Source organism: Condylura cristata, unplaced genomic scaffold, assembly GCF_000260355.1.
Source record: "Condylura cristata isolate star-nosed mole 26May11 unplaced genomic scaffold, ConCri1.0 scaffold00003, whole genome shotgun sequence".
Classification (NCBI taxonomy): domain Eukaryota; kingdom Metazoa; phylum Chordata; class Mammalia; order Eulipotyphla; family Talpidae; genus Condylura; species Condylura cristata.
The window spans coordinates 1,522,478-1,546,478 of record NW_004567104.1 but is presented as its reverse complement, the minus strand read 5'-3'; the positions used below and the strand labels follow the sequence as shown (position 1 = coordinate 1,546,478).

The 24,001-nt window shown below is 38.3% G+C and overlaps 1 protein-coding gene across 1 annotated transcript in view; it reads right to left on the bottom strand.

The window, feature by feature from the left end:
- The window catches only part of MED12L (mediator complex subunit 12-like), a 347,532-nt gene that overhangs the window by 309,489 nt on the left and 14,042 nt on the right, over positions 1 to 24,001 (bottom strand). The window contains exons 2-3 of the mRNA XM_004675377.2: positions 11,959 to 12,063; positions 4,420 to 4,611 (exon numbers count right to left, since the gene is read on the bottom strand). Of these exons, the coding sequence (XP_004675434.2) occupies positions 4,420 to 4,611; positions 11,959 to 12,063 (297 nt within the window). The remainder of the gene's footprint in view (positions 1 to 4,419; positions 4,612 to 11,958; positions 12,064 to 24,001) is intronic.

The window sequence follows — 24,001 nt, the reverse complement described above, 5'->3', positions numbered from 1 at the left end:
GGACTATGGTGGTGGCACAGGGGTGATTTGGTGATGGGAAACCCGTGGGGTTACAATTGAGATGAAAAAAAAAATGTGCAAAATGATGTAAAAATAAACTTTTTAATAAAAAAAAATTATATGTTCCTGTCTTCAGTTTAGATGTCTTAGAGGAGTAACTTCGTGTTTGCAAATGCCTTGTGCTTCTCTGTCTGAAAAGGCCTTTATTTCTGTAGTATCTAAAAGAGAGTCTTTCAAAATAAGAGTGTTCTTGGCTGTCAGTTTTTAAATGTTTGATACACCTCATTCCATTTTCTCTCTGCCCATAGAATTTCTTTAGAGAATGATTATTAGCCTGATTGGTACACCTATATCAATATATCTGTTTCTTTTCCCTTGTCAGTTTCAATGTTCTTTCTCTGTCCTGAACTTTTATAAATTTCTTGACTGTATATCTTGATGCAGATCTCCTTTTATCTAGGTATGCCAGGGTTCCTTTAGCTTACTGGATTTGTACATACATTCCCTCCACTAGGTTTGGGAAGTTTTCCTCCATTACTTATTTAAACAAATTTTCTGTTCAGCTCTCTCTCCTCCATTGGGTTTTCCTCATTATTCTTATGTTGCCTTTCCTCATGGAGTTCAGTAATTCTTGAAGTGGCTCTTCACTTTTTTACTTCATTACCTGGATTCTTTGTATGTTTGCATTTTCAAGTACACACACTCCTTTTTGCATTTAATATATTCTACTTCTTTAACTTTCGCCTGAATTTTATATCTTCCATACTTCTCTTTTTAAATCCTGGAAACATTTGCATCTAACATACAACTTGATTTTCTGTCTTTAGTTCACTGATTTTATTTCTAAGAACATTCATTTTTATGAGTTTTCTTCCATTTCTTTGAACTTATTTATCACTGCAATTTTAAACTCTCTATCTGATAGGTAGAACATATCTTCCATGTTTTTGATACTGAATTCTGGAGACTCGTTCTCTCTGTGTGTTGTATTATTCTTTTGAAGACCTATGTTGCTGTTTGCTGAGAGTTTTCTTCTCCCTGTTACTTCCTCTAAAATCTGGCTGATGTAGGTGGGAGCTTCCTACAGGCATGGCTACTTCTCCGTCACCTGTCAGGTTCTTACTGGTCAGGTAGGCACTGGCAGAATCTCCCAGGAGGTCTTGAGGCTTCTGCTTGTTCTTATTCCTTTCCCAGCACAGATGGCATTTTTCTATCATTTTAGACAAATCCTCATTTAGTGAAGTTTTTGCATTATATTTACTAATGATTATCCATATACTTGGTAGAAAGTATGGAAACATGGCCCTTTCAAACCAGATATTTCACCTTTCCTTACCAAGGAAACACCAAGCTGCTCCAGTGTTGAAGTAAAAGCTGTCTGGTGGGACAATAGATGCAGTGTGTACATATGCTATATTTTATGGGCAAGCAAAAAAAAAAAAAACTTTGATCATGTACAGGTCCTCCCTTAATTACTGACTTTAGGGCATAATCTCCGTAACAGAGGCAACTATATTGCAGATCCACACAAGATAAAAGTTACACAAGACCAAACTTATAAGACTTCCTCTGTGCAGGCCACAGTAGTACATTTTCACAAAAAAATATCCTGAAAATTTAGCTTATAAGGCATATCTTTCATAGAACACAAGGCCCCAGAGGCTTACAGACTATCATTTAACCAGGGATAAGAAAAGCACATGCTCAAATATTCAGTTTAAGAACTGGCTTGTTGCTTTTCACTAGAATATTAAGCATGGTACCAATAGGCTAAATTTGAACTGTCAAGGTCAGGTTTCACCTCTCAGTCACACATACCAAAGCTTAGAAGACCAAACACCACAAGAGGGGCAAAAGCAGAAATGTAAATTTGTCTCCAAAAAATACCCCATACATTACTGTCTAAAGAAGTTCTTTTGAATAACCATTGACAGGAGAAAAATATCACTTTGAACATATGAAATGTCTAGATGAAACGCAACAAAACTGAGCCAAAGTTCTTACATTAATAATACAAGGTACATCCCCATGTTCATTGACCCAACTGGCAGAATCTAAGAGAAATGAATGACTCAAATCAAAGGCTTTAAAAATCAGAAGACCATATGTGAAGGTTATTAAACTAATGAAGAAGACACATGTTGATGGTTTTGTCAAATTTACAGTTTAAGCTAACTGAAGAAGGAAAAAAATATTTATACTGATTCAAGTTTGACATCCATACAGTGATGGGATTTCATTTTCATTGAAGAAACCATCTCACTTAAACTTCAAGCTGAACCTAGGCAATCACTAGGCAGCCATTTGGTTTCTGAATCAAGCCAAAACTACATCAAGTACCAAAATAAAACTGAGACACCTATCATATGATGGTTTTCCATCCATAAAAGGGTTCCCTTTGTGTCATCTTTCTTATCGGTTACACACTGTCATCAGCATCCTGTTTGCTAAGCAGAGGTAAGGAAAAAAGAAATATCATATATATATATATATATACACATATATTAATCAAAGTCACCTGAAGTGAACATATGGCCCCTCATAAAGTCTCAAGAACAAGAAGCGTATATCCCACAAGGTCAGTAGGGTACTTTTCCAAGTCCAGCTACAATTGTGATGGAGTTGAAAGGTCCTAACACATATTGTTGATCTCCCTGTGGCTAAATACTTGGAAGTCCTTAGACCTTTATAGTATCTGAAAACCAGGTCTAGAAACCTGATCCAGCCATACAGAAAACTATTTTGAACTCTCAGAGCTGGATGATGACTCAGGATATTAGCTGAAATATATTCTGCATTAAGTTACCTCACAGATGAATACCAGAAATGAAGGAAGAAATAGTTGAACTTTCTAATATGAATAGCATGCATAGAATGCAACCTTTTGCCTAACTGAGAGAACTTTTGCCATCTCAAGATGACAATATGCTGAAGAGGGGCTGGGAGGGAAGAGACTGTTCAAATGCCCAAGAAACAACTAGTTCATAACTTAATTCTAAAGTATTATTTTAAAAAAAATCTTTAACTTTGCAAAGAATGATCATCAGGGCTTACCTGAGGAACACCTGACTTGGCCAGAGACAGCTCCTAGTAAAGAGAGAAGAACAATGGCTAATATACCATAATTCAGCTGACAGCTAAAAGATGTTTACACTGACTCTAATATGGGTACATTATTTCCTATACCCCTAAAGCAAAGACATAAATTCACTTTCAGAAAATAACCAAAAAATAATTCTAAATTTTAAAAAAGGAAAACCTAAAAAGAATGATGTCCAGCTGGCTACATTGGAGTGAAGGTAATAACCAATATGAAGGGTAGGCATTATTGGTAGAAAACTACCAATATCAAAGGATGCTCTCTGAGTTATAGCATATTAAGAAGCAATTCATAGGCCATCCTAGTAAATGTTCACCACCGTTTAGTCTATGTTGAGAAAAAAACACTTACTGAGTGTCAAAAGGTGGCTACTGGGATTTTTGTGCTTTTCAAGGATCCCTATTGCCTTTAACTACTGAAACCTATGAAAGGCAACACAATACTATGACACTGGGATAAAATAAAGTCAATGGGAGCTACAAAAAGGCACCATTTTCACAGAATTGATTTAGAAAAACAACAAGCACAAAGGAGCTCACCTCTAAACAGGGCCTGCACCAATGTGACTAATGAAAACCTACTACTACCAGGAACAGAAGATGGATACCTAAAACTAAAAGATTTTAGAGAGGATGAGAAAAGACCGGTAGGATTATTTGAAAGGTATGGCAAGAAGTCAAGAAGATCAAGACTTCAAGGGTGGTTTCTAGCTCTCATGTAAATTTCAAGGAATCTATATTACTGAACTATAAGACTGTTGAATCCAGTGTTAATTCCCACTAGAAGAAAATAATCAAAGACAAAGATTTTAAAAGAACCAACCCACACTCAACTACTCCCCACCAAAAAGTTGGGAGCTATGCACAAACTTGTCTATTTTGTTCTAACAACACTTTTCAATGAAATGTTTCAAGCACACACAGAATTACTATCTTTATCTTGCTTATTAGGAGAGATTAAACTTAAAGCATCTGGATGATTACTTTTAAAGACAAGGATATAACATCAAAGTGAGAACTTTTATAACACATGGGAAATCCTAGACTACGAAAACTGAAAATAGAAATAAGCGAAGTCTTGTTGTCTACCTATTGCCCATATACACTGCTTCCTCTGTACTGTACAATGTACATTTCTCATTGTCATAGTCACCACATAACATAAGAAAAAGGGGGAAATAGCAAATGCACAGCACACCTGCCATAGAGGTTTACTGTTTTGGAGAGAATTGGGGAAAAGAAATATATCTGAACATTATCTCAAATATCTTCATTTTTTTATAAAAGCAGAATTAAAATGACTTAAGAAATACTTAATACCTTTTTTGCCAAAATAGCAAGTGGTTTATTTCCTGCTAAGTCAGAGAACCAACTATGAATTGCGCTCTGGGATCGAGCAGTGACCAGCCAGTAATTATCTTTAGCATTAACTTGTGGTTTCTTCTTTCCGGTGTCCTGGAAAGTATTAAGCTTTAATTTCTCAGCTAATATGCTGCTGAAATAAGCTCCAATCTGTGGAAACAGGAGTGGAAAAGATAGAAAACAATAAACAAATATATTAGAAATGTATTAGTACTTTAATTTAAAAAAAAAAAAAGATTTATTTAGTGGCCCTCCCTGGTGGCGCAGCGGGTTAAAGCACAGCACTAAGAAGCTAAAGCCACTTCCGCATGAGTTTGATTCCCGCCTGCCCCAGAGGTGACGACCTGGCCCGGCAGACCTCTCCTGACCTGCCCACTGTTCCCCTCAGCAGTGTACTTCGTAGATCTGCCTGTTCTGCTTCCCACTGTCTCTGGTGAAGCCTCTCGCTGCCCCTGAGCCTCTGGGCTGTACCCCAGTTCCGTATGCACAAATTAAAAAATAAATAAAAAATAAAAGATTTATTTATTTATGCATACAGAACTGGGGTACAGGCCAGAGGAGCAGGGGTGGTGAGAGGTCAGGAGAGATCTGCCACTCCATATGGATCACCTCCAGGACAGGAATCGAACTCATGCTGAAGTGGCTCTAGTTTCTTAGTGCTGTGCTTTAACCTGCTGTGCCACCAGGGAGGGTCTTAATTTTATTGTTTTTAATTAAAAAAATCTTCAGTCAGCACATCAGGAAATAAGATGACACTATACATCACAAGCATTGTGAGTTCCTTAAACTAAGCTAGTGTATCTTTGCTCTGCTCCTTATAAGCACCTCAACAAAAAAGAAGAGCCTTTGGAACCTCTGGGAAGTGAAGCTGATGACATCCTCAGTAAGTTACAAGAGAATGGGTTCTGCTTGAATCTTCAGTTGTACTTTCTCCCTGTCAGACTACATACCCATTCAAAGTGAGTTTTCTTCCTGAGTGCAGAGCAGAAGAGCAGAAAACCTAGCAATCATACGTGAATCATTCATCTCCTTGCTTCATCTTAATAGTGCATATTTCAGAAAGAAAACTCATTCGTGCTCTTTTTGAAAGTCTAGAGAAATTTAATTTATTTCAGTGACAAATTACAAAAGGTTCGATTAAGTTAAGTATTCAATGTTTTTGTACTGGACTGCCAGTTTCATGAGTACAAGTATTTCAAGAGAAACCTAGTGCTGTGAATGGTGCTAGAAGTAAGAGAGAATCTGTTAATTATGGTATCATTTTTATATGAGCCAGTTTAAAAGAGAAAAAAAGAAAGGAAAAAGGGTCAAGGGAATAAAGTAATATCTTTAAGTGAATTCATATTCGAATTTTCAAAACTCCTATAAAAATGTCACATTTCAATCCCTACAATTCTTTAATACGATGCAAGCAACAATTTCTAATAAAAACCTTCAATAAAGTCTACCCCAATGAAGTAACAAATATATTTTTGTGATTAGGGGGGAAAAAATTGTCTAAGCTTTACATTTTCTTAAAAATAAAACAACTGGCCCTACCTAGTGGCGCAGCGGGTTAAAGCACAGCATTAAGAAGCTAAAGCCACTTCAGCATGAGTTCGAGGCTCACCCCAGAAGTGAGACACACAGCTTGGCAGACCTCTCCTGACCCACCCGCTGCTCCCCTCAGCAGTGTCCTAAGTCAATCTGCCTGTTCTGCTCCCCACTCTATCTCTGGTGAATCCTCTCACCGTCCATGCACCTCTGGCCTGTACCCCAGTTCTGTATGTACAAATAAATAAATCTTTAAAAAATAAAAAGACTCAAAACAGCAGAGGTCACTGTCACTCAGCATAAAACACGTAACGAAACAAAAATAAATAAATAAATAATAATAATTAAAAAAAACTACAATGTGACTTTTAACCAAATGTGATTTTTAAGCAGACTGTCAAAACAGGGAATTACATGCAAATATACAGTAAAACCAGTTATTGAAACCCATGTAGTCAAAGTAACAAACTTTTTAAAGTTCTTTATTGATATTTGGTGTTTACAACAAAAACATGAAACACATGAAAGTCTATTCATGTTAACAGGATTTCTAATATCAAAAGATTGAAACAAACAATCCAAATGTTTGTTTAACACAAATACAAACATCTGTAGATTACATTTAGAAAATCTCTTAATTTGACATTACATTCCTATTTTAATTGTAATAAGCAAATGTACCAATAGGAAAAAAAGACTAGTCTGAGAAATCTCAGACAATAACATCTTATTATACTTCCTTGTATGTATTTAATAACAATGGAATACATTTTAAAAATATGTGTTTTTTATTCCCAACAAACCTTGGGTTCAACTACATAATGTAAACAATGTTAAGATTCCCAAAAATTCAAAAGAAAAATGTAAATTAAGGTATATAAATAATCAAAACATGATAATAACACTTAATTTGAATAGCAATAGTCACATCATTCTGAAATCCAAAAGTAAAGAGCCTTATTACTAAGTTCCAAAATCTACCATTAGTATACACTGTATTTCTGTATGTAACAATTTCCTTATGTGCCCTTTCAGTATTTATGTGAACACATATGAGCAAACTCAAATACCTCATTTTTCCCCCCTCTCATGTACATTTAGTAAAAATCTGAGAAAACTTCCACATCTTTATAGACAGAGCCTCTTCATTAGTATTTATAAATACCTAACATAATATGTTGTGTTTATACATAACATTGTCTTTCATCAAGTGCCTGTTTGTGGACATTTGGATTGTTTGTTTCAATCTTTTGATATTAGAAATCCTGTTCATGAATAGACTTTCATGTGTACCTAACAGCTTTCAGATAAAATTCAGACTTCCAATTATAGGATTATGAAATTCTAACCAGCATTACTAAATTGTTCTCCATAAGGTTTCTCTCAATTTGCACTCCCTAGTCAAGAAAATAAAGCCTAATTTAAAACTTATTTCCATCCATTCTAAGCTATTTTCAAATCATTTGATAAGAAAATGGAAAGAGGTTTAGGGGTTAAACTAAAGTTTACATATTTTGTATATTTATAAGATCAAATGCCCCTGAAAAAGTTTGAATACTTATGCAAGTCTCACAGGAAGAGGGACAACAGCAAAAGTTGTGATGAAGGTTATTTCTATTTATTGTTATTTAAATTACAAAAAACTTGATACAACCAAGAGCAATTTGACACTTCACATCAAGGCACACAACATTCATACTGTTATAGACTGAACTGTATTTTCTCAAAATTCAGATGGTTAAGCCCTTACCCACAAGTGAGACTGAATTTGGGCCTATAAGGCTAATTCAAGTCTCATGTGGTCATGAGGGAGGGGGCCCTAATCCAACAGAACTGGTATCCTCATAAGAACACCAGGATATGTGTACACAAAGCAAAACCATGTGAGGACACACATAAGCCAAACAGAGATTAAGAAGATGTGGGGCCCTCCCTGGTGGCACAGCACGTTAAAGCACAGCACTAAGAATAAAAGTAACTTCTGCATGAGTTCGATCCCTGCCTGCCCCAGAGATGACCACATGGCGTGGCACACCTCTCCTGACCCGCCTGCTGCTCCCCTCAGCAGTGTACTTTGTTGATCTGCCTGTTCTGCCCCCCCTTCTGTTTCTAGTGAATCCTCTCACTGCCCCTGCAACTCTGGCCTGTACCCCAGTTCTGTATGAATAAATAAAAAATCTTTAAAAAAAAAAAAAAAAGAAGAAGAAGTGGTACAGGGGCCTCCCTGGTGGCACAAGGCATTAAGTCTCAGCACCATCATGCTATCAGCAGCACAAGTTGCATCCCTGGCCAGGGAGCTCACCCACATGACACAGCAGACCTCTCCTGTCTCGCCTACTGCTCGCCTCAGCAGTGTATCTCAGTAGATATGCCTCTTCTGCTCCCTACTCTGTCTCCAGTAAATCCTCTCACCTGCTGTACCTCTGGCCTACACCCCAGTTCTTGTATGCATAAACCAAAAAGAACATCATAATGGAGTACTACTTGGTCTGTAAAAAAAAAGTGAGCTCTTACCATCTGTGACAACATGATGAACTGTAGGGGATTATGCTAAGTAAGATGGTAAGTGAGATAAGTCAGAAAGAAAAATAACTGATTGATTCACTCACATGTGTAAAATAAAGGGAAAAAATGAACTAGTAAAACTAAATCAAAACAAATACTGAAAATATGATTGCAGAATTAAGGCTGGTACAGGAGTTGTAAAGTGGGGCTGAGAACAAAGTGGGGATGGAGTTCTGGTGATGAAAGTGGCACAGTGACATGCAACTGAGGAGGTATGAAGCTATTTCCCTAAATCATGTGCAGTGTTCTAAACAAATGTTGTCTCAATTAAGGAAATTAAATAATTTTTTTAAAAAAATTTCTGTCATTTAAGCCTCCCAACCTGTGGTATTTTGTTATGATAGCCCTCATCAACTAATGCACCTTCTAAACAAGTAATATTCCTCTGGGAATTTATCCTAAAGAACAAAAGCTATATATTTAAATATGAATGCAACCTCTTTATAAATAAATACAAGAAACTTGTCAACCAGCTAATTGCTTTAGCTAGCAACTTCAGTCTATTATAGCAAATAAATGATACAACATTATCTGATCATTAATTATTAACAGGAACACTTCAGGCTCAAGAATGAGTATCTAGAAAATAAAGTTACTGTTTTAAAGTATATAAATTAAGGAAGTTGAAAATGTTCTGGAGATAGATGGTGGTAATAGCTGTACAACAATGTGAATGGATACATAAACATAATAAAAACTCTCATAAGTACTAAAATAGCATAAATTTTACATAAAGTTTTACCATCAAGAAAAGTAGAGTGCAAACTCCTACCTACACATAATTGTGGTTATAATGTTAAAAAGAATATCAAGACTGGAAAAGGACAAAACTAAAAACACTAATCAATAAAACTAAACATAGGAAATGCTATTTTCTTTCAGATCATTTGAATATTTCAGCTATAGTTTAGCAAACTGTCAAGTATATATGTATATGTGTATACTTGTGACCATACCAAAAGAGACCTAGGATGATAAATCTTTCCCAAAGGTTATCTATAAGGAAGGGGAAGAATTATAGAAATTTATGTTTGATTTCTTTCTATTTCTAAATATGACACTTTAATAAAGATCACAAACAGAAAAAAATGCCATCTCTATATCTATTAATACAGCCACACAGAAAATAAAAAAAGATGTAAGTCAAGAAAAAATTTTTTTAAGTTGTATTTATTGCACACAAGAACTGGGGTACAGGCCAGAGGTATGATGGGGCGGGGGAGGGGGGAGGTGAGAGGATTCACCAGATACTGAGTGGCGAGCAGAGCAGGCATATCGAGTAAAATACATAGCTGAGGGGAGCGGCAAGCGAGACAGGAGAGGTATGCTGTGCCATTTGGGTCACTTCCCTGGCCAGGGAACAAATTCACACTGCAGTGGCTGTAGACAGCTTCATAGTGCTGTGCTTTAACCCACTATGCCACCAGAGACAGCCCAAGTCAAGAAAATTTTAACACAATATTCTCACTATATAACCCTTAATGAAAGACAGTGTTGGCACAAAAAGCATTATAGAAATTATGAATCTCAATAATAATTTTAGTGTTACTACTGCAGCACTGATACATTTTATTATGTACCTTATGTACCATGTATTAGTAACATGGAGTAAATGAATAAATGTTAATAATCCCTGTGGAATTTATATAGAAGTGGTGGATGGATAGATAGATGGACAAATGAACAGGTGAAAGAAAAAAAAGAAGTGGAGGGGGGAAAGGAAAAAGATAAAAAAGAAATGTTTACATTTCCCATGTCTGTCCACTAAAAGGACTAGACATTAGGAACCTGTAGTAGAAACAAGGAGCCAAGCACCCAGATTGGGCTGGAAAAGAAAAAGATCAGACTGGGACAGCATTCAAAGAATGATGGGCTATCAGAGGGACCCAAAAGCTAAGTTACTGCAGCCTCACTGGCCAAGCATGAGACAATTTGATAATCTGAACATAAAATTTTAAAATGAAGATAATTCAAGTTTTAAAAAGGGCAGGCACTCAAAGTAATAACAAAACCTGGGGGTGTCCTTTACAAAAGAATTTCAACTAACAAATGTACAAGAAATAGCAATTTAAAACCCAGCATTTTTCTAGAACCACAAGATAAATCATTCCAAATTGATGTTAAAAGTCACAGACAGAAGAAAGATACCTGCACCCCCATGTTTATTGCTGCTTTATTCACAATTGGAAAGACATGGGAACAACCAAATGCCCAAAAATGGATGACTGGATTAAAAAGATGTGGTACATATATACAATGGAATATTACTAAGCAACCAAAAAAAGAAACACATGTCTTTTGCAGCAACTTGGATAGAGCTGGAAAAGATCATGTTTAGTGAAATAAGCCAGAAAGAAAAAGAAAAATACTGGATGGTTTCTCTCATAGCAGGAATATAACAGAACAGGTGAGAAAATAATGATAATGATGAATAGCTATATATCACAGACATTTTGTGGGGGTGGAGTGAGGAATGGGATCAAAAACAGTGGGGGGAGGGAAATGTACTGGACTATGGTGATGGCACATGGGTGATTTAGTGATGGAAAACCCAAGGGGATTGTAACTGAGATGGAAAAATGCACAAAAATATATAAAAATAAACTATTATAAAATTAAAAAAAAAAAAAAACACAGACAGGGTCCCTCCCTGGTGGCGCGGCAGGTTAAAGCACAGCACTAAAAAGCTAAAGCCACTGAGCTTGATCCTCGCTTGGTCTGGAGGTGATCCACATAGTGTGGCAGATCTCTCCTGACCCACCCGCTGCTCCCCTCAGCAGTGTACTTCATCAATCTGCCTGTTCTGCTCCATCCTCTCTACCTTTGGTGAATCTTCTCACTGTCCCTTCACCTCTGGCCTATATCCCAGTTCTGCATGAATAAATAAACCTTTTAAAAAAAAATCACAGACAAAATAGTACATAAAAGGATATTTGTGTGGCCTCAAAGTATCACCCTGCAGAGATTATTACGAGATAATCACTAGTGCTTTTACAATATAAGGTGATAGCAGACACTACCTTAGATGATAAAGACTAGAAGAACTAGTAATAGGGCAAATGGCTATATAGAATGTGGTCTTATCAAAAATGTAACCTGAATTTTGTCATGAGCAAATCAGACAAACCTAAAATATAAGACTGGAATATAAGACATATGTAACTGGAGTAAACTAGCACTGCTGAACACAGGTGAAAAAATACCAAAATGAGGAAGGCAGGCCCAGGACTGCACCAAGAAACATGACAACATTCTGGGGAGCACAGCACACGGGGCATGTGGAGAAGCTCTGAACATCAACTGTGGTTTAAACAACATTACTTCATCAATGTGAACTATCCAAGATGTCAAATATACACACTTTTATAGAAATTTGAGGAAACAGACAATTAGTATTACCTTGGACGGATTAATTACAATATTTCTGGCTGAGCCATGTTCATCTCCAGTAAATGCTGGCTGATTGTTGAAACCTTGCTTAACGTTCACAGCAGTGAGTTCATCCTGTTTTGAAAATATATAAAGATTAATCAGAGGGATATAAAAGCTCCAAGTTAACAACCCCAATAGTCACTAATCTTACCATACTCTGTAGAAGAGAATTTGTTGAATGCAAACCAAAGAAAGCAGAATTTGAAGTTTAAATGCATAGAAGTAGAAACAATAAAACATGGCAAAACATTAACAACTGTTGACTGTAAATGTAGGGTCTGCTGGTGTTCATTATACTACTCTTTTCTGTAAGCTTGAAAATTTGGGAAAAGAAAAAAATGAGTAAAAATACAACAAAGAGAGAAATAAAATAATAAATTTTAAAATTGGAATTATTTCTAGAGAGCTCATAAGTTGACTGTCCCTTCCTCATCCCTATTCTATGTTCAAGAAAACTTACTGACTCAGTTTCCCCAAAAACACAGAAAGCTAAAGAAAGAAATGATGGGTCATAGGTATAAGCTTCTTGATAACCATAGAACACAATGCCTGAAACTGAAGGAAAGTGGAGAGCTTGCAAAGTCAATTCATATATCTTGGCTCACTTAATCTTTACCAGTTCTGACATGGACAGTAGAGGTGCATCATCATGCCCATTTACATATTAGAAGAATAATGCTCACTAAGATAGTAACTGCACCAAGTCAGCACTGAAATACTGTCTGCTCAATCCTAGACTAGGGAGAGAAATTTCCATGGCACTACACACTGAACTACGAATGTTAGGAAGAAAATACATAGTTATAAGTCATACTCTCCTTTGAAAGCTCTCCTACTGAATATAGCAAACTCTTCTTACCAAGGTCACACACTTCAAAAACAGCCCAAGTCTTATTTAAAAAGGGGGAAAAAAAAAAAAAAAAGGATCATGCCTTGCCTTGAAATTCCTAAAGCACAGAATTAAAAGAATAAATGGGGAAGGTTTGAAAATTAAAACTACCTCTGCTCCCCTAACTCCAAGCCAAAAAGAGGTGGAGCTAATAACAGAGCACACAGTCATAGCACAGGAACGAGAACATATACTTACTCTTCATAAACAATTGCTGCATGTGTAAAGTGAAAAGAGTCAATTCATCAAAATCACGGCTTTGATTATGGAGGAAGACTCAGGACAAAATAGTTTGCAACACATAAAATTTGAAAGTTCACCTTGACTGAGGATGGATTCTACTGGAGACTTGTCAAGTCAACTTTACTTAATTGTGTGTGTCCCATCTAATACCTTGGGGAGCCATTGTTTTGGCAAGATTTCAAAAGACCCAGCTGCAGGAATCTTAGTTCTGTGGTAATCTAGTCTCCTCAAAGCACAGGACACTGAAATTGTGAGCCACATGGAAAATGAGATATATTTAGGTATCAGGAGAAATTGCAAACTGCTCCCACACAGTCAAATTAATATTTGAAAATCTGAGGCAAAACTACATAATAAATGCATATTTTAACTCAGAAAGGTTTCAATCAATTTAATAAAGCAAGTGTGCTAACGAAATTCCTATAGGTGGAGTCTACAAAATGAAGGAGGGCAAATGAAATCATGAGAGAAGACAAAAAATTTGAATTTTTATCTGATTTACCATCAGAGGATTACAAGAAACATGAATGACAGCATATGTTTCTGCTAAAATACACTTTCGTCAAGAAAATATGTGTGAGGCTTTCAGGAATAGTTCCATTTAGTGTTGCTTCACTTTCTACTCTAAACTAATCCCTACTCATAGTTAGTTGCTTGTTGTTATTTGACTATTAACCACTGGCCTGAACAGATATGGAATTAAACCCACAGTTCCTGAATAGAAACAAGTGCATAAAGTTTTTTCTTTTAGTCCTTCAATGTCCCATAAACCTGTAATAAGTAAAAACACCAGAATGACAAATACTCGGTTCAGGAAGCAAGGAACAAGCTTGACATTAATTTATTGATAAAAGTACTTTCCAACAGCTTCCTAGAAAAATTCAATAAAAAGAAGTAAAAACTCAAAATATCACAACTGAAACCTGTCACCTTAATGGTTAATTTCCTGGTTTGTAAAATGGGTAAAAGTCAATGGCAAGAATTTACACCATGAGTAGTTAAGAGTTAAAATCCAAATTCCATAATGTTCACTAATGTTGTTTAGGCAGTCTTTCTCAAACTACAGATTGTAACATCACCTTTTATGGGAAAATATTCCCTGTGACCTAAGGGTGTCTGTAGACCCCAATTGGGGAAAACAGGATATTAAATGTCACTGGGAAGCATTAAAGAATCAGAACTAAAGAATTTGTTTCATGAATTCAAACAACAAGTTATTATGACAGTTTGCTCCAAGGCCCTTTGTGAAAGTTAAGTTAGGTAAACAGATAGCTGGGTGTTTGGTAGACATAAAGAATCTAGATTTTGGGCTTTCCCTGGTGGCGCAGTGGGTTAAAGCACTGCACTAAGAAGCTAACGCCACTTCCACATGAGTTTGATCCCCGCCTGCCCCGGAGGTGATCCACATGGCGTGGCAGAGGTGATCCACATGGCATGGTGGACCTCTCCTGACCCGCCCTCTGCTCCCCTCAGCAGTGTACTCATCTATCTGTCTGTTCTGCTCCCTGCTCTGTGTGTGGTGAATCCTCTCACAGCCCCTGAACCTCTGGCCTGTACCCAGTTCTGTATCCATAAGTAAATAAATCTTAAGAAAAAAAAAAAAAAGAAGAATCTAGATTTTGGAACAGCATACCTCTAATACCCACAAGCCAGAATCTGTATGGGATACAAAGTTTCTTACCCTAGCTCTGAACTCCTTCAAAGACATTTCTAAATCAGAGGCTACCACCATAATTCTTATAATTCCTTTCCTTAGTGAGAATTTAATACTTCCATCACATCTAGTCTATAACTCTTGTAAAAAGACTCATGAGCTGCTATTTTGCCAATTTGCAAAGGTGAAATAACTAAAACCCAAAAAATGTGGGTGGTGGGGGGCACACTCAACCATTAATCAATCATATTTCTAGCCTGTACTCTGAGCACTAGATCAATGCCAAGTTTTTTCTAACAGAAGGACTGCTTATTAAAAATTGAAGATTTTCCCACTGTACCAGGTGGGGAATAAAAGAAAACTAAAGTAATTTTAATTACTAAGGGGTAGAGGAGAGCAACCATAAACTATAAGAGTTTTATTTATTTATCAACAGCAGTGAGGGAAAAACACAGTATACACCTGTCCACAACCTAATATTTACTAAATTAAGAGACAATGCTTCCTGAGAGCATGAACTCAGTTCTCGCCTAATAAACCAAAAGCTGCAGATTGCCAAACCATACTGTAAATGGGTTTCAACAGTTTGAAAATAGAACCGCTTCCCAAAGAAAATCTAACATTTGCAAGGTGGACTCTCACACCTCTTGCCACTGGTTCCAACTAAAATAACAAGTCTTAAGCATTATAGGGAGGCAGGTACCTAGAAGCAAACACAAACAAAAGTCTAAAAATGATCCATATTCATATGGAAGGCCAGAGTTTATTCTGTATTTTCTATCCCATCCTGGTACAAAAATCTGAACTTGGCTACTTTGGGTGAATTCTAAGTGCATCTATAAATCTCACACATTCACCTTGAACTTCAAAAAATGACCCTTTTTTTTTGGATCACTTTCAAAACAATCTTTTAATTTCAATAAAAAGTTTCACTGGGGAAGCAGAAACACTTTGATGCTAGTTTCTCACTTAAGGGGGATAAAGTCAGTTTAGCACAAGTTTCAATGCTAATCTCAAAAGCACATAATAAATGTGCAGCCAAACACACATACATATACACACAGGCATGCACACAGGATCATGGCAGGCACACTGCACTCCTCCCAACTTCTTGTCTAATAAAGAACATGGCAAAGGCCAAGCACAATTCCTCAGTCACCTATAGGTGGCCAACCAGCTAACTCAATTAATTGTTCGATGAGATGAAGAGAAAGTCCACCAAGCCACAGAGACAGAAAAATGCCCCATGTGCTAATCAGTCAGACTGTATTAGCCAGGATCATACCCAAAACAAAATGTTTTAAGAAACCTCATTATAGCTGATTTTTCCTATATTTCCCCACCTGGCTCCAAAAAGGGCATTCTGAGTCCTGCAGGACGTCAGCAGATCCTATTTTAAGAAACTAGACTATGGGGCCTCCCTGGTGGTGCAAAGGGTTAAAATGCAGCACTATGAAGCTATCTGCACCCCCTGCCAGGGAAGTGACCCACATGGCAGAATGGACCTCTCCTGACCCTCCTTCTGCTCCCTTTGGGGCAGTGTAGTTCAGTAGATCTGCTTGTTTTTCTCCCCACTCTGTCTCTGGTGAATCTGTTCATTCCCCACACCTCTGGCTTGTACCCCAATTCTTGTATGCATAAACAAATATATCTTTATATAGAGAAAAAAACTAAATATATAGAAAAACTAAATAGAGAAATTAAACTATGATAATACAGCAAGGGCATTTTAATCATCTTCAGGCAACACTTAGGAGTTACAGACATAAATGACCCAGAGGTAAGGTAATAATTTTCTCCTCATACCTCATCATTAACTTATTCTATCTATATTTCTCTCAAAGCATTTTTCTCATATTCCCTTCTTTATTTATTCCCTTCTTTAAAATACTATCATCACAGGCCCTCCCTGGTGGCGCGGCAGGTTAAAGCACTGCACTGAGAAACTAAAGCCACTTCCGCATGAGTTCGATCCCCGCCTGCCCCGGAGGTGACCACATGGCGTGGCAGACCTCTCCTGACCCGCCCGCTGCTCCCCTCAGCAGTGTACTTCATCGATCTGCCTGTTCTGCTCCCCACTCTGTCTCTGGTGAAGCCTCTCACCCTCCGCATCTCTGGCCTGTACCCCAGTTCTGCATGAATAAATAAATAAATCTTAAAAAAAAAAAATACTATCATTACATATAAACTGTGGCTGACCCCAAAGTAGGCTATGTCAAGATTACCTTCTTCTGTCCATAATTTCATGTGAATGCTCCCTATCTACTGGCCCCCGTGACTTTTCTGAAACAGATCTTCTTTTCTATAACACCTACTCCAATAGCCTGAGTTAACTCACCACATTTTTTTCCAGAAGAGACTATAGAAGAGAAACATTGAGCATAATACCATGAATCCCCAATAACATCTGTGACTCTGGCCCTGAATCAAACCACAATTCCCTAGGACAGGCCGTCAGTGCCTGGACCATCAACTCCACTACCAGGCTCACTTCCATTCTGTGTTAGATTCACACAGATTCGAGTTTGAAGGCAGAGCTGTTCCTGTGACCGGGCACGAGGAGGGTAACTTCTCTGCTCAGATGACTCCTCTGAAATCAGACAACAGCTCCCAATACTGAGGTTACATAAAAGAAAATAATCATAAAGGTTAACATAGTGCCTGGACCATATGAGGTGCTCTAAACTTGGTGGCTACTGTACTGGAAAAAATAGAGCCACTTTTTTTGCTCTTTCTTTCTTTCTTTTTTTTTTTGTTTTTTTGTATTTTGGATCCCATTTAATCTATTACTTACTAATATATTCCTTCCCACATACCTTGCCTTTCAGTCTCTAAGTCTGACGCTATGCCCTCCTCATCCCCTGGAACACATTATCATGAAATGGTTTACCTTCTTCAAATCATAATTTAGGGCTCCCTTTCATTCAATCAACAAATAACTTAGTGTATAGCATGGTGTTAAGTACTAGGGATTCCATAGTGAGCAAACTGTGGGAATGGCCCAAGGAGAAGCACTGCCTACTCAAAGCACATACAACAAGGCTTTACCTAGTGTGAGAAGTCAGACAAGAATTTCCTGAAGTTGTCCTTTGAGCTGAGCTCTGATTCAGAAGGAGTTAACTAAGAGAAGAACCCTCACAATTGCAAGGTTGAAATTTTGCGTGATATGATACAATATTAACTCTAAAAAGACTATGAGAAGTTAGGAATTTATACAGAAATACCTACAATAATCACTAAAAAACAAATGCTATTAATACCAAATGTGAATCAAAACTATAAAAATATACTTTAATAATCCAAAAGAAAGTAGAAAAGGAGACACAGAAAAAATATATTAGGATGGTATACACCTACTTCTAACCATATCAATAGCTATATTAAATGATATTAAATGTTAGTGGATTAGGATTCCAATTGAGACCAATTGTCAGAATTGGTTAAAAAAAAAAAAAAGGAGCAAATCTGGGGCTTCCCTGGTGGTGCAAAGGGGTTAAGTATCAGCACTATGGCTGCAATCCCTGGCCAGGGAACGGAGCCACATGGTACAGCAGATATCTCTTGTCTTTCCCACTGCTCCCATCAGCAGTGTATTTCAATACATCTGTCTGTTCTGCTCCCCAATCTTGTCTCTGGTGAATCCTCTCACCTGGTGAATCCTCTCATCTGCTGCATCTCTGGCCTACACCCAAGCTCTTGTAAGCAAAAATAAATAAATATTTTAAAAATAAAAATAAAGGGCTCTCCCTGGTGGCACAACAGGTTAAAACATGGCATTATGAAGTTCTCTGAAGCCACTGCAGCAAAGTTTGATTCCAGGGCAGGGAACTGACTCACATGGTGTGGCAGACCTCTCCGGACCCACCTGCTGTGTATTTCAATACATCTGCCTTTTCTGCTCCCCACTCTGTCTCTGGTGAATGCTCTCACCCACCGCACCTCTGGCCTGCACCCCAGTTCTGTAAGCATAAATAAATCTTTAAAAAATAATAAAAGTAGAAAGGCAAAATCCAATTTAAATATGCAGAAGAGTTGATAGCAAATAGGAAAAGATACATACCATGCAAACAACTAATATAACAGTTCTGGAATGGCTATATTATTGACAACATTAGACAATGAAGATTTCAAAATAATGAGCATTTTCAAAGATAAAAAGGGCAGGCCCTCCCTGGTGGCAGAGTGGGTTAAAGCACAGCACGAAGAAGCTTAAGCCACTTCTGCATGAGTTTGATCCCCACCTGCCCCAGAGGAGATCCACATGGCGTGGCAGACCTCTCCTGACCCGCCCGCTGCTCCCCTCAGCAGTGTACTTTGTCGATCTGCCTGTTCTGCTCCCTGCTCTGTCTCTGGTGAATCCTCTCACCCTCTACATCTCTGGTCTATTCCCCAGTTCTGTATGAGTAAATAAACCTTAAAAAAAAAAGATAAAAAGGGCATATAATGATAAAAGGGGCAATTCATGAAGAATGCAGGACAGTCACAGGCATGTGCATGCCTAGCAAGGTAAAGGAGAGGACAGAAGGGCATGTATAAAGATTGAAGGGTTGGGAAACTAAAATAAGAATTGTCAGAACAGGAGCAGGAGAATAGCAGGGGTGTATGAGCCTGAATGGGTGGAGAGACACCAAATCGAGTGTGGAGGCTGAGCAAAGGGGGTCAGGGTCTGTTAACAAGCTCTCATCAGATTTGGGCTATCGGGTGACATAGCAGGTAAGCAAGCCCACACAGACACTGTGACAGCGAAGCAGGGTAGAAGGGAAAATTTGAAGGGACAGTGAGGAGGATGAAGTAACGATTTTTACTGACACATTGGACAGAGTGACAAAGAGTGAGATTATCAAGGATGTTCCTCAGATTTCTAGGATCGGAGTATTTTTTTAAGTCATGACACAGCAGTTACTAGAGTGAGGGGTTTTCAGGGAAGAGGATCAGATCACAAGTTTGGTTTAAAGGTACATTTCATGTAGCATGCAAACAGAACAAACTGTTTCTTACAGGATCTTAGCTGTCCAAATTTAGAGTGTAGAGAGTCAAAGCTGGAATCATAAAGTTATAATGAAAAGTACATGGAGGTAATACAGAAGCCTGGACTGGCTGAGGTCACTTGGGGTAAGTGAGAACAGACTCCCAGAAACCCCACTACTTTTTTAATAGCCAGGTAAAGGAGCAAAGTCTTCAAAGGAATCCAAGATGGAGTGGCCAGAAAGGAATGATCAACTTGAGCAAGCACTGTGGGAATGTGACTGTGACTCATGACCTGAGCAGAGGGGGTTAGGGAATGAAGAGGGCAGAAGCTAAACTGGAAGGAATAGAGGAAGAAGTGGAGGCAAAAGGGACAACAAGCAAACAGGATGTGTCGAAAGAGGAGAGAAATGGGAAAAGGGTCACGATGCAGAGGGAAAGTTAAGAAGTGAGAGCCTTATGCATGATTTCAAAGACCAAAAAGAATCCAGAGAAGGAAATGGTTGAAGATAACAGGAAAAAATGAAAATGGTAATAGTTTGAAGTTCCAAAGGAAAAAAAACACACACACACAGAAAAGGACCTAGAACTTTTTGAGCTGTAATCCTCCTGGCAAATCAATCCTCTAAAATCAGGATCCAGGCCATTTGGCAGCAACAAGGGGAACATTACCACAGAATTTACAGTGGCTGAAACAAAGCAGCATCATTTGGCTCATTGAAGCAGACACCAGGCCCCTTGCATCACAGCAATAGGAACTGACTTCTATTTGTATCTCTTCTAATTGACATGTCACTCAATATCCATTTGAGATTTTTTTTAATGCAGTTGTTTTCCCACTGAAGCCAAAATACTTTTAAGAGAAGACATTGCCGCCAGTCTTTGAAGAGGGCATAGAGAAAAGACCAGACTTAGAGATGGCAAGATCCCCACCCCCCTAAAAAAAGGCAACCTAGCACTTTTCCCATTTCCACAATAGGTCCCTAGCACTAGGACCACATTTGTATCAATGCCACATCTAAAACTCAACTCATCTCTACCCTCATCTACACTGCTATTAATATTCACCCCCATCCAATCCACACCTGCAGGCCAACAATCATTAGTGGTGGGGCCTAGACCAAGCTCTCATATGAGAGATCAACAGAAAACAGCAAGACCTATCTTCACACCTGTACTAAGCAGCAGGCAGTAAGAAAACAAAATCAGGGTAATAATCATACTGTCACTGGCAATTAGAAGGTCTACCTACTTCTGTAACATGCCCATTCAAGTTATGCTTGTTTATAGAAACTAAACCAGGACTGGACCAAGATGGTCATGGGGTTGTAAATGGGAAAAGTGATATGTGTAAAGATACCTATCACAAAAAGAAGGCTACTGCATACCACACCGGAGCTCCATCGTAGGCCCATGACAGGAAACTCTTCCTCTATAAAGGATCACACATGCTCTTGTTTGGGTAGAAGGTGTGTCTGAGCATGAGCTCAAGGTCCATGCCTTGATCAACCAAAGAAGTTTCCACTTCCTGTGTGGAATTTGCAAGAACAAGTCTAAATACACAAAGAACCAGACAGGGGCTTAGCCCCAAGATCCAGTGACAATACCACCTTATGGGCTTTAAACAGCAGTTTGTGCATCCTCCTAATGTATCCTTAAACAGGATACATTCCCATTTTCTAAGGTGAAAAACTAATATTGCAGAGGTGGGAAGAATTGAGAATGTGAGAATTAGGCCCCCAATAGGTTCAATGCGTCCTCCAAGACAGTGAGAGTTCTGAAAAGATTAGGTGGTTCCAACAAGCCTAAGTTGGAGCCCTAGAGCTCCCTTCTTTTCTATGATGTGGTGGTGCTTCCACCTACCTAGCACACATGCTTGTTGTAAAGAATTAAGTAACAGTCTTGTGAGAGGCACCCTAACACATATACACCAGGTACTTTAAAAATGGGCTTGTCAGAAAAAAAAAAAAAAAAAGGGCTTGTCAGCATCATTCTAATCAGGACATCTCATGTAGCCCCAGCAACACACCTGGCAAACTCTCAGTAACTCCCCACTGAACTGGATGGAAATGTCCAATCCATGACACGTTTCCCAGGGTGCTGAGTGATGGTGTAGCTCCAGAGATGAGATTCCCTGTGACATAAATGGCCTTGTGAGACAGGCAGCCCCACCGCCCCAATTTAAAGTGGGCAAGCCTTTGATTGAAATATGGATATCCAAATATACTTGGCATTTATTCCACTCTTATCTAAATATTCTTATATCCCATTAATTCATATTCAAACCACATTCAAATGTATGTCACCCTCCAAAAGCAAACACCTGGATGTGGCTCTCAGAAAAGCTGTAGGAAAACTGCCAGAAAATACTTGAACTTTGAGATTTGCAGGAAGAAGACTTAAAAGTATTTGCTAGTTTACCCTGCCTATAATTGTATTTAAAGCAGCCTCCAAGGACAGTTTTTTCTTTAGCCCTTAACTGAGCTAAGTCATAATCCAGTGCAATTCCTGCATTGAGGTATCTAAAGCAAACTCTTCCTATAATCACTAAGTTTTCACTTAGACTTAATCGAGTCTCCCCCTATGCCAGTTGATCTCAGAGCAAAGAGAACAGGCAAGCCAAGGTGTCTGTCCTCAGAACTAAACTTTCCAGTGAACTGACACTTACCTCCTGACCTGGAGCCTTTCTTTGCCCCTTTACCCCTTGCCCTATTACATCTCTGACCCCCAAGCTTGGCACTCCCAGTAAAAGGTATGTTGTACAATTTTCAACAAACACTGTAAATTAATAAAAGAAAACTTGCTTGGTGGTTGGGATAAACTGGGGCAGGGACACACTTGAAACTGCAGACACCTTTCTTCCTGCATGAGAGAGAGAGGAAAGATGAGGAATTTTTTTTTTTTTTTTTTTGTGGTGGTGACAACTTTATATATTTGTTTTAGGTCAAATGCTCATAAACAGAGAGGTTAAGTCTACAATTTTAAGTCAAGAAACAAAGGTCTCTGAGTTTACCTTCAAAGGTAGTCTCAAAGTTACTCTTGGGAACACATCTCCACCTCCACCCTTTTCATTTTGGGGAGGCTTGTTCTTGCACATTTCATCCACCCCACTTGGCCAACCAGTGAAGCAATTTTAGTGATATACCTACCACCACCAAAGTGTCCAAGAGGTGGGTAAAAAAGTATGAGGTCAAGATTCAAATCCTGGCACAAGCACTATACATCAGTACTCCATGGTAACTTTCAAGTAAATTAGTCTGTGCCAGTTAGAAGCCATTGTATGCATGGGAGGGGAGTTCTGATATCATTCCAATTCAGCAATAAGTACTTGTAGGTACTTAAAAGACTGATCACAAAAATGTGTTTTATTTTCCACACTCCTCTCTTCTTATTTCCTTTGGTCAGTTTGTCATCAACTGACAATTCTTCTCCAGTCCTATTTAAAGCCCTGCTCAGTCAGGCTCTTTTTACTTCATGCTTTGGTTACTACAGTCACATCCCTCACAGACTCCACACTCCCCCATGGGATTTATTAAGCATGAGCTAGTGAGATAAATCTGACAGCAGGACACGTGAGATCATCACTGTTCCACACACTCAACCAACCAATTCCAAGCTTGGTCCTAGGTGGTGCCACTCCCCTTGATCCTCACTAGTCCTTCTTATGAAAGTGTGTGACTTACTCCTCACTTAGACCCTGCCCCTCACACCCTCCATCCTTCTCCAGCGAAAAACCACCAGGTATTCTAACTCTTACGCTTCTGAACTCACACATTTTTAGCCTTATTATTTAGATCTAGAGCAACGTGGTTACATCATGGGTTCAGAAGTCCAATACCAGCTCCATCGCTATGTTATTAATTGATGTTGGGCAAGTTTAAGAAACACTTTGTGCCTCATTTTCTTCATCTGTGCAGAAAAAGGAAAAGAAACAGAACCTCCCACAAAGACATCTATGAGGCTGCCATAAAATCAAACATGTAAAGCACTCAGAATAACTAACACAATTCACATCAGTTATCAAGATCTAAAGTGGCACTTTATACACTGAAGATCTCATTCCTCAATTTTAAAATAAATAAAACCAACACAGTAGTCATTTGTAAAATTGTTTTGTATGCATCAGTGAACCATATGCTAATATCTAGAGCAGAGCAACTCAGAATGTGGTCTAAAACTGGCACAGGTTCTCAACAAGAAACGTGCAAAAGCTGAGAGCTAGTGCTAGGAGACTTTGATAGCAATCTGACACTGCCACT